At 49.0% G+C, this 15,736-nt stretch overlaps 1 protein-coding gene across 1 annotated transcript in view; it reads right to left on the bottom strand.

The window, feature by feature from the left end:
- Positions 1 to 13,300, bottom strand: part of trabd2b (TraB domain containing 2B) — a gene marked incomplete at its 3' end in the record, with an annotated part of 34,230 nt that extends 20,930 nt beyond the window's left edge. The window contains exons 1-2 of the mRNA XM_079740051.1: positions 12,849 to 13,300; positions 9,949 to 10,518 (exon numbers count right to left, since the gene is read on the bottom strand). Coding sequence (XP_079596177.1) covers positions 9,949 to 10,518; positions 12,849 to 12,962 — 684 coding nt within the window. The 5' untranslated portion in view covers positions 12,963 to 13,300. The remainder of the gene's footprint in view (positions 1 to 9,948; positions 10,519 to 12,848) is intronic.
- Between the last annotated feature and the right edge of the window lie 2,436 nt (positions 13,301 to 15,736).

The following is a 15,736-nucleotide window of genomic DNA, read 5'->3' as shown; positions in this document are numbered from 1 at the left end:
CAGCAGAGCTATGATGGAAGCGCCTTTAGCATCCCTAGCCAAACGACCGTAGGTTTACAAGCAGGGGCCCGGAGAAAGGTCCTAGCTGCAGCTAGGCAGGAGTAAAGTCACGCAGGAACTCTGCACTCACAGGCCTCACCTGGTGCACATCTGCACCTCGGCTTGGGAGGGGCCCACATAATCAGATACGGAACAGGCTGATGAGGTCACAGCCTGCCTCTGGTACTCTGTTTAGAAGGCCGGCGCTGTAAAAACACCCTCATTAATCTACGTGAAGCAGGCCGGATAGGAAAACCCACTTCATCCGAGGGGTCATATCACAGCGGACTGCACGTGATGAGCAGACCCCAGGTTATGGACGAGCCGATCGTTTTGAGGTGAAATGTGTGTAAAATATGAGCCATATGTAAAGGCGGGGTAACAGTTGAGAAAGAACAGGAATAAACAGGGGGTCGCGGAGAGTTGAACTCTGTAGAATAAAATAAAGGGTTTTCTTTGTGGGGGAAGAAAGAATTCAACAGGGATGTCAATGAGAATGAGAGGTTACCTGGTTACTGTTTTGGGTAGGGGGTAAAGAAGGGTGTGAGGACCAGTCGGGGGTACGGGGGGGGGGGGTGTGAGTGGAGTTGAAGTGCTCTACCGTGCTCTGTATAACAGGGGAATGGACCGAATTTAAGGAGGGGAGGGCAGGGACGGTGGGATGGTGGTGTTGGTGGTGGGGGGCGGGGTTTAGACGCATGGGTCGCATTAAAAACAGGGTTCAATGAGAGGGCTCCACTAATGTGGTCATAAGCCTTAGCAGGCCCAGCCACGACGGACACTCACACACACATGCACAAGGATATGCAAACATGCGTAGTCTATCATCATAAATATTTGTACGTTGTGCATATGTGTGTGAGTGAGCGAGCGAGAGAGAGAGAGAGAGACAGAGTATATGTGTTAGGTTGTGTGTGTGAGAGAGAGTTTGAAAGAGAGAGACGGAGAGATTGAGAAGGCGAGAGGGAGAGGGGGGGGGGGGGGGAAGAGACAGAGACAAAGATAGAGACAGAGTGTGTGTGTGTGTGTGTGTGTGTGTGTGTGTGTGTGTGTGTGTGTGTGTGTGTGTGTGTGTGTGTGTGTGTGTGTGTGTGTGTGTGTGTGTGTGTGAGAGACATATTGAAAGAGAGAGATAGGGGGAGAGAGATAGAGGGGGAGAGGAGGACGAGAGAGAGAGGGAGAGAGAGAGAGAGAAGGGAGGGGGGGGAGTATCAGATGATGTCCATGTCACAGACACGCAAGTCCACTGAGGTCATCACCAAGACACCATGAGAAGATGAATGCCACAGCACGCTGGCTGTGTTTAGTTCAACCTGCTCTTTAAATAGGAGGGCACGAAGTCCATGCACGTATCTGATTGGTGATGCTACCGGCCCCTGTATTATATCTGTTACTATCGCATTCTCAGCTATAGCATAGCAAAATAATTTGGACAAGGCACCGCGCCATAAGTGGTCACCACATGTTTCCATGTATTACCAAACAGAACCACAGATTACCATACCATCACATCTAGTTTACGATTCAACGCAGAGATCTGGATGATTGCGTTTTATATGATCCATTTATATATCACATTCCACCAAATCACCTTGATAGCTTGTTTTCAAGGGTTGGCCTTGATTTGAAAACCAAACGAGGAATGTACAGATTTAGATATAATTTACAATACATAAAAAATATTTATTTTGTATTTATTTAAAAATATATATATATTCCTTATTATTTATGATAATCATCTTATTTAAAACAAGGACATCCTCAATGTAATATTTGATGGACATGACAACACAGACCATTTCAAAGAAACAGAACAGAGGAACAGAATCAAAACAGAGAAATACAAGCCTGCTGTTTTCTCCTACTCTCTTCTCTCCTATCTAACATGTCGGACGGACATCTGTGACCTCCCCAGGGGTTAAACTGGGTGAATACAGACTGACATCCTGACAGACAAAGAACATTCCAGAGGTCGCGAGTGGGTTTGTGAGGAAAACATTCCTGTCTGTGATCAATCAGCCAATAACTCAACCCCTCCCTGGAGCCACACACCCCAGTTTACCCAACCCTTCCCCGGATCTGCACCCTGGAGTAAATGCCATCCTGCCCGGAAGCTACCTGGAGACGCTGCTGCAGGAACAACGACAAGCAGCCGCTTAACCTTGATCTCCACTGGTTGAACACACACACAATAGCTCTATATCGGCCTACTTACAAATATAATTAGAATTGATGAATACGGTCTCACTGGGTGTGTGTTTATTTTTGTGTGTTTTTGTGTGTGTGTGTATGTATGTGTGTGTGTGTGTGTGTGTGTGTGTGTGTGTGTGTGTGTGTGTGTGCGTGTGTGTGTGTGTGTGTGTGTGTGCGTGAGTGTGAGTGTGAGTGTGTGTGTGTGTGTGTGTGTGTCTGCGTGTGTGTGTGTGCGTGCGCGTTAGTGTTTGCATGCGCGTGCGTGTTAATGTGTTTGCATGTCTCCAGGTTTTGATAAAAAAGTGAGGTATCCAGGAGGACAATCAACCGGTGAACGATCCCCAGCAATCAGCAAGGCTGAACCCAACAATCCCCCCAGACGGGGAGAGGTGGGCGAGGGAGCAAGGGAACGCAGGGGGCGGGGAGGGGGAGAGAGACAAAGATGATTTTGGCATGGGACGTGCTCCGGTATGAAAGCGCACTGAAAGCTGCCCTGCTCATTTACCGCCTCATCACGGTGAGTGGAGCTGCGTGACAATGTGGTGGACTCATTACCCAGGTTGTCCCGGGAGCTCCACCCCTCACACACTCACACACACACACACACACACACACTACTGCGGAACCTGAGAAACGGGCCCATGGCGGAGCAGGAGGGAGCGACGCGCTCTTCATGGGAACAGGGGAAAAGGGTCAGGGAGAGTGGCGTCATTGTTGGACGGTGTGCGATGAGGGACAAGTGTGAAGGGTTTAATACGCAGAGGACAGGACTGCAGCCGCATCAAATAATAAACCCTGGCGTCCACGGGACAAAGTCCCTCTCCGGTCCTCGGTCAGAGAGGCCTCTGCCTTCTGAAACCACACAGTTGTAACACACACATGCGCACTAACTGATAGATACACACACACGCATATCCCCGCCCCACACACACACTCAGGCAAACCCCTGCACACAAACACATACCCTCATATACCCCCTCGAGAACACACAAACACACACACATGATAACACACACACACACACTCACACACACACCAAGCCCCACACACACTCGCTGTCACACGTACACACACATTCCCTCACATACACACACATTCCCTCCCTCCCTCTCCCCCGAGTGATCCTGCAGTTTGTCTGCAGTGGGCCCTGGCCAGTGCATAATTGTGTAAGTGCTTCTGGATGGCAGCGGGCTGTTTGGTCATTAAAAAGGCCTATTAAGTCATTAGTGCAGCAGCAGCCGCAGTAGGCCCGCCGTCTGCCTGCCGACCCGCTCAGCAGATCCCTGCTGATAGAGATTTCCACATATTTGTGAAGGTTAATTACAGCCTGGATGTGAATCCCCCTCTGATGTCACACTCAGGGGGAGAGGATTCCCGTCCCAGCACACGAGAAGGTAATCTGGCACTGGCTCTGTCTGTCTCTGTCTCTCTCTCTCGCTTTCACTTCCTCTCTTTCTCCTTCTTCCCAACCTTTTTTTGCCCTACAGGTTGGTGTGTGTGTGTGTGTGTGTGTGTGTGCGCGTGTGTGTGTGTGTGTGTGTGTGTGTGTGTGTGTGTGCGTGCGTGCGTGCGTGCGTGCGTGCGTGCGTGTGTGCGTGTGTGCGTGCGTGTGTGCGTGCGTGCGTGTGCGTGCATGCGTGCGTGCGTGTGTGTGTGTTTGTGTGTGTGTGTGTGTGTGTGTGTGCGTGCGTGCATGCGTGCGTGTGTGCGTGTGTGTGTGTGTGTGTGTGTGTGTGTGTGTGTGTGTGTGTGTGTGTGCTAGTGTGTTCACATTGGGTAGAGCAGTGTGTGTACATGCTTGTCTAACACTTGTGCACACTATTGTCGTTTCTTTGTATGGGGGGATTGTGAGTGTGTGAGCCAAGCATGGAGGAGCAACGGGTTTACAGTGGAACAAGGGGGGGCTCAGGCCTTGTCAGAGAGACACATAGAGGTGGAGGGAGAGATGGATGAAGGTGGAGGGAGAGAAACTGATAGAGGTGGAGCGAGAAAAACAGATGGAGGTGGAGAAACAGATAGAGGTGGAGGGAGAGAAAGAGATAGAGGTGGAGGGAGAGAAACAGATAGAGGTGGAGCGAGAAAAACAGATGGAGGTGGAGAAACAGATAGAGGTGGAGGGAGAGAAAGAGATAGAGGTGGAGGGAGAGAAACAGATAGAGGTGGAGGGAGAGAAACAGATAGAGGTGGTGGGAGGGACGCATTAAGGCCAAGGGAGAGATATATTTCACCGTTGTCTTCCATGCTCAACCTCGCTGGCAGCCAACACCCCATCACCCCAAACCCACATGCTCCACCCACCATGGAATGTAAATATTTGACTATGGGTAAATCTGGACATCGCTTAATTTCGATTCCCTTTTTACAAACGCTTTGTTTAGGTAAATACACACTGCACTTCGAAAAGAAAACGTGTTTGGTTCTTGATTTGATGTGACACACAAGAGTCTTATTTTGAAATAATTTGATCTTTGCGGCTTCCCTCTCATACCAAAGCAGTGAGACAGCTTAAATGCATTACTTGTATTTTTTTTGTTATTGCAATATCCTATTCTCCTCAAGGACCGTAAATATGCATTAAAGCACAACAGAACTAAAGTCCTCTCTGCTGTCTTCCCGGCATCTGTAATTTATTTTGTTGGATGATTTTACTGTATCATTTACTTGATCCCTTTATGATTGTTCAGGACATAGAGCAGGATGACACTTGATTGTTATTCAAGGATTACCATTTAATCACCAAGTCACTGTGACCATTGAATTTCGATAAAGTGGTATTCATTGTAGAGCCTAAATACTATGTTACACCATCATAAGAGAAGATCAAAAGTATCTGCCTACAGAAAGAGACAGTGTCTTTGTGAGTATTATACCTTGACTTAGATCAAAATGCAGTATGCTGACGCCAGACATCATTTAATTAGTGGCTATCTGGTGGACATGTGCTTATTTTCATATTTATATCAAGTGAATCGCATGCCATCATTTTGATGACTAAAATAAACAGTTATTTGATATCCAAGCTGTATCACCTGCCCCTAACCACGAATAAAGTGCAAATTCCCCACTCTAACCACAGTATGTGTGAGACATGCGTGCAATGTCAGCAGACTTGGAAACCCTAACATCTTCACTAGGAAAGTGCTGGGACTTTCTTTCTTCTTTTCTTTCTCACTGTCTATCTTTCTTTATGTCTGCCTGTCTGTCTATCTTTCTTTCTTTTTCCTCTCCTTCGCTTTTTTCATTACTATATTTTTTCCTCTCCTTATTACTTTCCTAGTATTTATCCTTTGTTCTGTCTGTATTATTGTACCACTCCGTTTAGTACAGGTCACAGCTAAATGAAAATCGCCCCCTTGTCCGAAGCAACACCCGGTCGCGCTTTGATTGGATAAGACACCCTAGTCCCTTGCTGATTGGCTGTTGGCCGGCCTCTTTGGCAGTGCCCGGACTGACCCCGGCTACGCCCTTCAGACTGCCAGTCTCCTCACCGCTCGGCCGCCCTTTGGCTTCGCCACCACCTTCCGTGACCCTTGACCCTTGCCAAAGGAGGCCGGCGCCACCTAAATGATGCAATCTCTCTGCCTCGACACGGGCCGGTAGCCCCCGACGGCAACGCCACCCAGAAAAAATAAATAAAAGTGTTTGCGTTCTTGGAGAGGCCCCCTGCTGGCAAGGAGTCCCCTTCCACTGCTCCCCTACAGTACAATAGGGCTTTATAGGACATCTGCTAGACGCTTTCATCAGCCGTCTATCTGAAACAAAAGGCGTACCTCTGGAGACGAATATGTGCCTTATGGGAAATGAACCCCTCGTGCAAAACAAAGCCAAATGCTCGCATCGGAGGGAACCTGCTGAGGACCAAAATGAACACTATGAAGGGATTAATCGACCCCTCCGGAGCCGGCGGCTTTACGACCCGAAGCCTCCAGCCGGCCTCTGGTTTCCTCCCTGCCGTTCCCCCTCCAAGCTTTTCCAGAGAGAGCAGAGCAGTAGGTAGAGCGCGGCCCACCCAGCTGTCGCCTCCCATCGCCGCTGGGAGAGAACCAGGCACCGGTGCCACGGGCGCTGAGTTTCTTTCCACCCGCCCTTACCTTAACTCTCACTCTCTGCTCCTACAAAGACTCCTCGTAACTCCTGGAGGGCCTCAGGGACTCTGTCCAACAGAGGACAGGCTCCGTGCCAAGCTCTGAGAGCCTGGTACGGTACACCTCGTCTCCTCGCGCTTACGTTCACTCTCCCTCCCCTCTCTTTGATTATTCTTATTCTTTCCAACGGTCTTTCATCGGCTATACCTCCTGCTACACTCACACTCACACGCACACACACGCACGCACACACACGCACACACACACACACACACACACACACACGCACACACACACACACACACATTTACACACATTATAACCTTTTTGCAACAATTGCAGGATCACTGCATCAATATGAATGCATATCGGTTTAACTGCTGCTCACCAAAAAAAAAGAGAGAAAAATGACTTCCTGTCGGGTCGCGGCACCGTTGGCGATGGCGTAACCATGACGCCAGCTGTCTGCACTCTGCGAGAGCGCGGTGGGGCTGCCTCTCCAGAACTTCGCTGTACTGTACAGCACCCCTTCACCTGGCACCTATACCCACCAGGTGGTTATGAAAGAACCCCAAAACACTGAAACAACCCTACAATAATGAAATAATAAATTAAATCATGGCAGAGGATGAATCACCATTCATGTTTCTGAAAAGCCCTCTGTGTATTTTACAGGATATTGTGAGCAGCTACTTTTTATTGGGAACAAATAATGTGCACAGCCCCGGCAAGGTTTGGGAGAGGTTCCAACCTGGGAACTCCCTGTAAGTGGTGCTCATGTTTCAGATTAGACCTTACACTGACATGATGCACATCAATCCTGCTCCTTCCCGGGGTTCACTGTTCTTCCATTCCCCCAGTGGGGCTGCGTTCCCCCTGCCCCCCCCTGCCTCCCTCTCTCCCCTCATCATTTCTCCCTCCACGTTTGTCTCTTTTTGACACAGCGTCTCGTCCCATCCTGTGTAACTCACCGCATCATCGTTGTAATCAGGCATAGAGGGATCCAATCAACCATGGTGTTTAGATTATATCGCAAATGATCATAATTGAGAATAATGGTTTCCATGCCAGCTCCGCTTTAGCTCTGAATGGTCTCTCCCCACGGCCTCAGGCATTAGGACATTGTTCTCATAGCCCTATGACGGTGGAACCGGAATCGTTTTGTATCCACTTTTCTACATTCCCATATGATCTGTATGCAGCACCAATGACTGGCGTTGTGAAAATATTAGTTTCATCTACTTATGTCAATTGGAGGAGATTTCTCCTCGAGACAAAAAAAACATGAGGGCTGTCTCGTGATCGATGTTGGAGAACCGCAGCATTTTAGTCGGCTCAACACTGAATGTGGTAGCCTAGAACCTGTTGGACTGTAACTCAAAACTGAGTTCATTTAGTAACGGCCACCGCTGTGGCGGTTAAAAATACAGGTCACGTTTACACTGACCATTTGTGTAGGCCTTTCCTTCACAACAGTACGGCAATAAGACGAGGAACGTAATGTAAATGGCAAATGCACCGGATAAACCCAACGATGATATACATTACATCTTACACCTGGGCTGTTGACTCAATTGAATAGTACAGTGTGTGTGTGTGTGTGTGTGTGTGTGTGTGTGTTTGTGTGTGTGTGTGTGTGTGTGTGTGTGTGTGTGTGTGTGTGCGTGTGTTTCTGCATGCCTGTGTGCTTGTGTGCCCCTGATTGCTTTCCTGCAAGTGTGTGCATGCAGGTGTGTGTGCAATAGTGTGTCCACACTTGCATGTGTGTTTGTGTGTGTGCCTGCTTGTGCGTGTGTGCATGTGTGTGTGTGCAGGTGCGCACAGGTATGTGAGTGTGTGGGTATGTCTCGAGCACAGCCCTATTTCTAGGCTCAGTGCCGGGGGGGGGGGGGTAGGGGTTTGACAGTGTAGTTAGAAGGTGCTGATGAAAGGGGAGAAGCTGTGTCTGCCTCTCGAATTAGCTCTTGGCCGCCTGCTGGCTTGTCACATGGATCTCTGACCGCGTTTCCCCCAGCTCTGTGCTGCTCCCTCCCGCTAATGTGTGCTGATTTGCGGGGTTTGCTGGGCCCTCCGTGTGCCTTTGTATGTGGCGTGCATGTTATGCATGTGTGAAGAGCCGATGACATCCGTAAATCTTTTACACACACAGACACACACACAGGCCCCCATATAAAGATCGCCCAAGAAGCACACACACAGACACAGACACACACACATGCGTATTCTTTGATTACAGATCACATCAATGGCTCAATAAAGGGGCTCACGTATTTCCTGTTCTGTAACAGCGCGTCAAATAATTTTCGAGGACCTCCCAAGTTTGGAAGAAATTGTTTCCAGCGAGGTGACCCCCACAAGTCCTCAATCTCTGGCCATCCTTTAAACAGACCTGGACCCAGCAAGGCACCAGAAATCGAAGCTGTCTGACTCATATTTCCCGGATCTGTATGTTATTTCTTCAGTTAAATGACAAGCAGGTGGACTTTTCCTCTTTCCTGGACATCCCCATATGAAACAGCCAAGAGAAACAAAGCTTTTCCTCTTCTCGTAGCCAAAGGTACGGCTTACCATTGGGTCCTTACCCAAGACTTCCCTTGTCTCCGCTGTGTGCTCCCACAGCACATGAGAACAAGACACAAAACAGTCCCATAGCTTTTGATCGGTCGAATGCATCGCTCCGACTCCACGCCATCAGGCTACAGCCCCTTCATCCAGGGGACTGGAACTTCATTCTGCTTTAATGTTTAAGACTCATTCCTGAACTTTACAGAAATTGCCTGGTGACCCAAGCGTTTACTTTTTGTATGTCTTTTAAAACAAAATTGGACAGTAAGGCATATGTGCTTATGTTTGGCTAGCATACACTTGTAGGGAGTAAAGCCCAGAACAACAATGGCCCTCCAGACTCCAATGCTTGCGAAGGAGAACCCATGTCAGACATAAGTCTGCTTTAATGAAAGAGAATGCGCCCCGCACTTCTCACCTTCTCTCATCCATTCTGCATGTGTACGGCCTGCCCTGACAACCTCTACGCGCGTTCAGCTGTTGTGGCTGTTTGCTTAGTGAGGTAGAGGGACATCCATAACCATAAAGCTGTCCGCAGCCGACAGGTTTTAATCAGCCTTCGCCTGCCATTGTCTCTGCAGTCCCTGTAGGTTTCTATCAAAGGATACAACTCTCTCCATCTGTCTGCAAAGACAGACGCACACACACACACATGCGCATGCACACACACACACACACACACTCGCATACACAGACAGACACACACACAGGCACACACGCCCATGCACACACACACATGCACAGCTATTCTCCTTTTTTCAATATTTGCTGCATAACTCTATGAACTATGAGGTTGCTATTGTTTCAAAGGTCCCAGAATATGGAATCAGACATAGTGTTTTTGTTCTGTCCAAAAACGGATGAAAGGCAAGGTTTTGAATGTAGACCGTAGACAAAATATGGCTTGTATAGACGCACCACATCACTTTTATTAGGGTTGAGGGTATTCTACTTTGACGTTGACCTTTTCTGCATCGCCAAACGTGCGTCGTGAACAATCTTGAGTTGACATTGGGCCTCAAGAGAATACGAACAAATCATGCACTATTCCCCCCCGCCCCCTTACCTGCGAGAAGTTGAGTCCGTTGAGGGGGTGACACTGCTCCTCCACCCTCTCCACTGCGCCGGTCCTCTTCCCCATCCTCTCCGCCTCCTGGGCCAGGTACAGGTCCAGCACGGGCGTGCCCCGCGAGCGCACGTCCCACTCGGTCAGTGAGTTGACCATCAGCATCACCCACACGGGCCTCTTGCGCTCCCAGTTGCCGGCGATGGCGTTGAACAGGTAGTCGGCGTAGAGGCCCCGGCCGCGCTGGTCGGCCGTCATCCAGGAGGGCATCATGTGCTTGACGTAGTCCAGGTGCCTCTTGAGCCGGCGGTACAGGTCGCGCGGCAGCAGGCTCTGGAGGCTACCCCCGTGGGGCAGCAGCTGGCAGCTGGTCAGCTTGGAGATGGTCAGGGGGTCCGTCAGGTCCAGCTCGAAGTAGACGTTGGGGCTGCCCCGGAAGGCCCGCTTGGACGCGTCGGGGATGAAGTCCCAGACGCGGGTGTAGGGCACGTGGATGGTGCCGAACAGGTAGGCGGGCGGGAGGGGAGGCGGGCGCCTCACCGTCCACAGGAAGGAGTTCATGTCCCCTTGCTGCGATTTGGTGGGAGAGGAGGGGAGAACGGTGTGGGGTTAGAGGGGGATGTGGAAGAGGGGCAATGTTTCGGAACTCGAGTGGTACGGTTTCTCGTACGGGGGGGGGGGGGGGTGAGGCAGGAATGCGTTATGTTCTGCGCGTTGAGGGGCGAGCTGCTGTTTTGAAGGCAAGGGGGTTTACAGCGATGCCTTACGGACTTTAAACAGTCTGTAAGGTATTGTAATGGAGCATACCTCGGACGGACAAAGCCGCTGCTGGATTTCTAAGGCTCCTGCTGGACCGGAGCTCATAAAGTCAAACATGGAGTGGCTGGGCCTCGCTCTGTACACAGCAGTGCTCACGGTTTGGGAGACTGAGTGTTCGACCGAGGCAGGGAGACATAGGCTACTTTTACCTTGACAGATTTATGTCAACACGTCAACAAAATATGTTGTGTTACAAATATCTTCATTCAAGTTAAAAACAATACATCTGATTTATGCTCATTTTTGTTGTTATAATATTAGATTGTTGCTTGATTTTTTTTTGCATCTATGAATTATAGTATGATTGAAGCATAATGGCATTTTATTAATATTGTTTAAGGCATAAATAAACTGCAACTGAAGGGCGAACATTCAATCATCTGGAAACGTCCATGAATATGATTTAGATTTGTTTTCATACAACACGAGGGTGGAATTTTCTCTATCATCACGCTTTTGCAATAACAATGATGGTAGACAGTTATAATGGAAAAAAACATAGCGGCACAGTTATTTTACATGAGTCTATTTTTGTCAAAGACCTTTCAAAAAAATCGTGCATGATATTCACTCAGTCCGGTAGCAGTTCAGTGGAATACAATTACAGCATACAATATTTTGAGGTCACACACACATTAATATTTTCCCTATAGACCCCATTTCTGGAATAAGTCAGTGAGTGCATTAGGCCTGAATGTCTGCATATAAAAACGAGGAGGATTTGTCCATTGAGTTTCTGATTTAACTCAAACCTTAAGGGGAGAGCGAGGTTAGTCTCCCTGGGCAATGGACTCGTGGAATTCTTCACTACCAAACTGGAGAGAGCCTGAACGCGAATGACTCCCTTTTATGGGAGTAATTACTTTTAACACAAAACAGAACGCGCTATTCTGACGCATTACAAATCGCACGGAGTGCAGGAGCAAGAAGGCCTTCATCCGATCGGTGACAACAGTTATGTTACTGCACCGCACTCAGTCCTATAGGCCTAATGAAACCAAATCTTGTTATCTAGAATTACTCCCAAATGAGCGCCTACGTGTTTAGGTTAAAAATGCCACAGGTTTTATTACAACTTTTCTTTTAAAATCTACCTTTTTTTCTGTTGATGCTGAACATAAATTTATAGTGTAGCCAGGCGGTGCGTTTTCGACGTTATTTCTCTCCTTGTAGGTATGCGCGTGCGCCCGTTTGTGCGTATGTGTCCCTGCGTGTGTATGCGTGTGCGTGTGCATGTGTGTGCGCGCGCGTGCTTGTGCGTCTGTGTGTTTGTGCGTGTGCGTGTGTGTGTATGTGGGTATGCAGTCACGATTCTAATTAAGATTCGTTTCATCTCCTTCATCGATCCTAAATTGTGACTCTCAGAAGACAGACGGCAGCAGGCAGCGACAGCTCCAGAGGTCTGGTGGAGATTAGAGACGAGTCAGGACGAAATGAACTCCAACGCGTCAGCAATCATTTGGATGAGCTCAGGGTAAAATTCAAAAACGTCGACATAATTTTATATGAGTGAATACTAGATGAACCGTGTCTGAATGTTTGATGTGTAATCACGTCTGACTGGTGAGGGGCATTTCTAGGCATGCAGGCGGCATGGAGTCCCCTGCGCTGCTGTCCTCGCCGCTCTGTTGTCACGTAAACAGCGTAGAGCTGCTGGCACGCGGACTGGTTGACCAATTAAAGCACAATGGGCTGCCATTGGTTGGAACTTAAGTTACGTTTCATTGTGTTCATGTGTGTTTATTGTTTGTACATTATTTTATTTCTGTATTTATTGATAACAATTCTTATAATAATAATAATAATAATAATAATAATAATAATAATATTAACAGTAAAATAATAAAAGGAATTTTTACCGCTATTATTATTATTATTATATGAATAGAAAATCAGTTTAGTGATTTTCTATTCATTTTTTTGCTTTGTCATTTTATGACAAAGCATAAAAATGTGCAGTAATCATTAAGACGTTCAACGTCCTCGCTTATGATAAAGAAAAAAATAAAAAAACCTTAACTTACTAAATATATATCACATAAAACGTCAGTATCAAAGTGGCCACATCACTGACAACTCACCGACTGCGGAGGGTCGCACTGCCGCGGTCTGTCGCGCGCACCTCGGGGCGCCACCGAGTGCAGGAGAGCGCTCCAGAGGAACAGGCGAAGCCCCGACACACAGAGCCTCATCATCCCGTCCGCCGCGGGGAGGAGGAGGACGCTTCTTACGGTGACAATCACTCCTCTACGCTCCCTAGCGATCTCCTCTCCTTCACTACGCTGCGTCCGTCCGGCTTTGGAGACAAACGGAACCCTGCGGTGGTGAATCTTCGCTCACATGTGCCAACCGGCGGGAGAAACATTCCGCCTCACCATCGCCTCTTTCACGGTCTTTGTTTATCTACTCGCGCACTTTTGTAAAGTTGCCTGCCTGCTTGACTGAGGCTGACACCGTCCCTTCGCGGAGCTCAAAGTGAACACGACTCTGGTCGGGAGAGTTCTCGGTGCGCTGCCGAAGTTTTGTAGCTTGTTGAGTGGAGTTGAAGGGAGGTGGAACGAGTACACACACACACACACACACACAAACACACACACACACACACACGCATACGCGCACGCGCACACACGCGCGCGCACACACACACACACACACACACACACACACACACCCTCCTCTCTACTCGTCGATTTTATGGAGCTGGGGGGTTGGTGGTGGGGTAGAGGGGGTGGGCAGCAGGCAGCGCAGGTTTAAGAACGATTGACTGAAGAGAGAGAAGAGGGAGACGGTGCAGGTTGGCAATGAAATACATCGCTGGACTGGGGGAGGGGGGGGGTGATCATTTCAGCATGCAGGAGACTAAATATACGTTTGAACATGTACCAACTGAGTTTCACTCTGACCTTCACCCTGCATTACAGAAATACACTAATTAATAGACAGACCGTTATAGGTTTTTTTTTGCTTTGGATGTCAGTCCGACCGTGCCATGATTAATAGGCCTACCTATAAACAGTGAAAAGGCGTTTTAGCCCGTACTATTTACATAGCAGATGTTTTTTTTTCTCCCTCAAGCCACTTACAAGTGCGGCTAAGCACAATCAAAGGAGTGTTAAGGTCTGGTCTAGTCGGTGGGATGGACAGAGTTGTCGCTTTTTAACAAATGATCTTGTTGAGAGAAAGTGAGTCCTTTGTGCGTAGAAGGGTCCGCTGCTTCACTGTGACCCCGCTCTCGTTGTCCACAAGTGGCTTTCAGTGGGACAGAGTCAAGTAGTGGGTAATTTATCACGGCCCACCCCCCCCCCCCCCCCCCCCCCCCCCCCCCCCACTCCCATCCACCCAAACGGGTGCGGCCCCCCTCCCTTCCCCACCCCTGCCTCATAGGCCGACGGCAGTGTCACACACACACACACACACACACACAGGGGCCCCCGGGACGACAGGCCCCTCTTTGTCCTCCGTCTCCTGCTCTCCTCGCTGCTTTTATCGTTGCCACTGCCGGCCCACGCTGGTTTCCCCCCTGTCACTCACTCACCGACGGTTCTCTTCATTAGCGTTCAGACGAAGGAGGCGAAGATGAAAACGGCGCGAGTGCCTTGTGTGCTGAGTGGCTTTGATCAGCTTGTCTTTTAACTCACGTCCACGTTGTAAAAGCGGGACTGTTTCCGCTCTCTCTCGCTTTGACCTCTGACCCTTGATGGGGCTTTCAGGGTTCGTTGTTTTCTTGTGTTCACCGGGCACCGTCACCGTACCTCTGGTATGAATGAGGCGAGCGAGCTCCAACGGCCTCCTCCTGTTTCGTGTTCGCGTTCTGCACGACTGCCTCTTTGGGTCCACATATGTTTCCAGGTTTCCGCAATTATGCGGCTCATTATTAAATTACATGACAGCAAACATTGATCGACGATTATTGTTCATTTAATTTAAACTGCTCTTCTTTTATAGAGCGCCCCCTACCCCCCCCTATCCCCCTCCCCGACAGGTGTATCATAAGCGGTCTTCCTCCTCTGACCACAGCCACCTGTGGACCCTGGTTCCTGCCTTAAACCACACCTTGTCCAGAACTTTCTCTTTGAAGCTTTTCCACATTCTTGGCCCCGTAAGAAGAGGGGGGGGGGGGGGGGGGTTATGAGTAGCCTGAGCTGCGGGAGATTCCTGGACAGAGGCCAGAACGCTGCAGCCGAGCGCACGTATAGTCGGGATGAAGGAGAGGGCTTTAAAGTGAATGTTCTGCTGGGCGGACCACAGAAATGCTCACTTACAGAATGCACCATGTCTGGGGGATGGGTTGGGGGTGATATCGAGGGCCGCGGAGAAATGGAAAAGAGAGCAGGGCTACGAATTGGTTTCCATTGAAATCCAAATTATATCTGGGGGGAAATAAACAAAGCAACGCCACATCCATCATTACGTTGAGCCGTGTGAAATGAAGACGAAAAAATGTGAAAATGACCCTCTCCTCCTGACGACTTTGATCCAAATAGGCGGCAGGGCCATTTTCCATAACTGTGTGTGTCTGCGTGCAAATGTGTGTGTGGGGGGGGGGGAGATTATGTGTCTGCTTGTCCTTGTAGATCTACCACTGTCTGTCTGTCTGTCTGTCTGTCTGATGCTGTGCAGGAATAACCCCAGAAGGGCCACAGCCACAGATCCCAGCAATAACTGTCAGGCAGAGCTCCCTTGTCCTTGGATCAGTTCGTTTTTTCCTATCAGCGTGTTATGAAAGCGCTCCCGCTGGTCCGAGATGTAGCTCTACCTCACCACACGAGACATCCTCACACATCTTAATTTATTTGCTCCGCGGCCTTGACGGAGACAGAAAGGCAGGCAGTCGAGGGTTGAAGTATATATCACCGAAAAAAAAAAAAGTAGGCTATACGTTTATCATGTTCATAGGGACCCCTAGTGGCCTGTCGAGGTAAGAAAAAAAAGGAAAAAAGGAAAGAGAGTAATGTGCACATAGTTTTCT

This window comes from Pollachius pollachius (genome assembly GCF_949987615.1).
Source record: "Pollachius pollachius genome assembly, chromosome: 7".
Taxonomy (NCBI): domain Eukaryota; kingdom Metazoa; phylum Chordata; class Actinopteri; order Gadiformes; family Gadidae; genus Pollachius; species Pollachius pollachius.
This window is presented reverse-complemented; position numbering and strand designations above follow the sequence as displayed.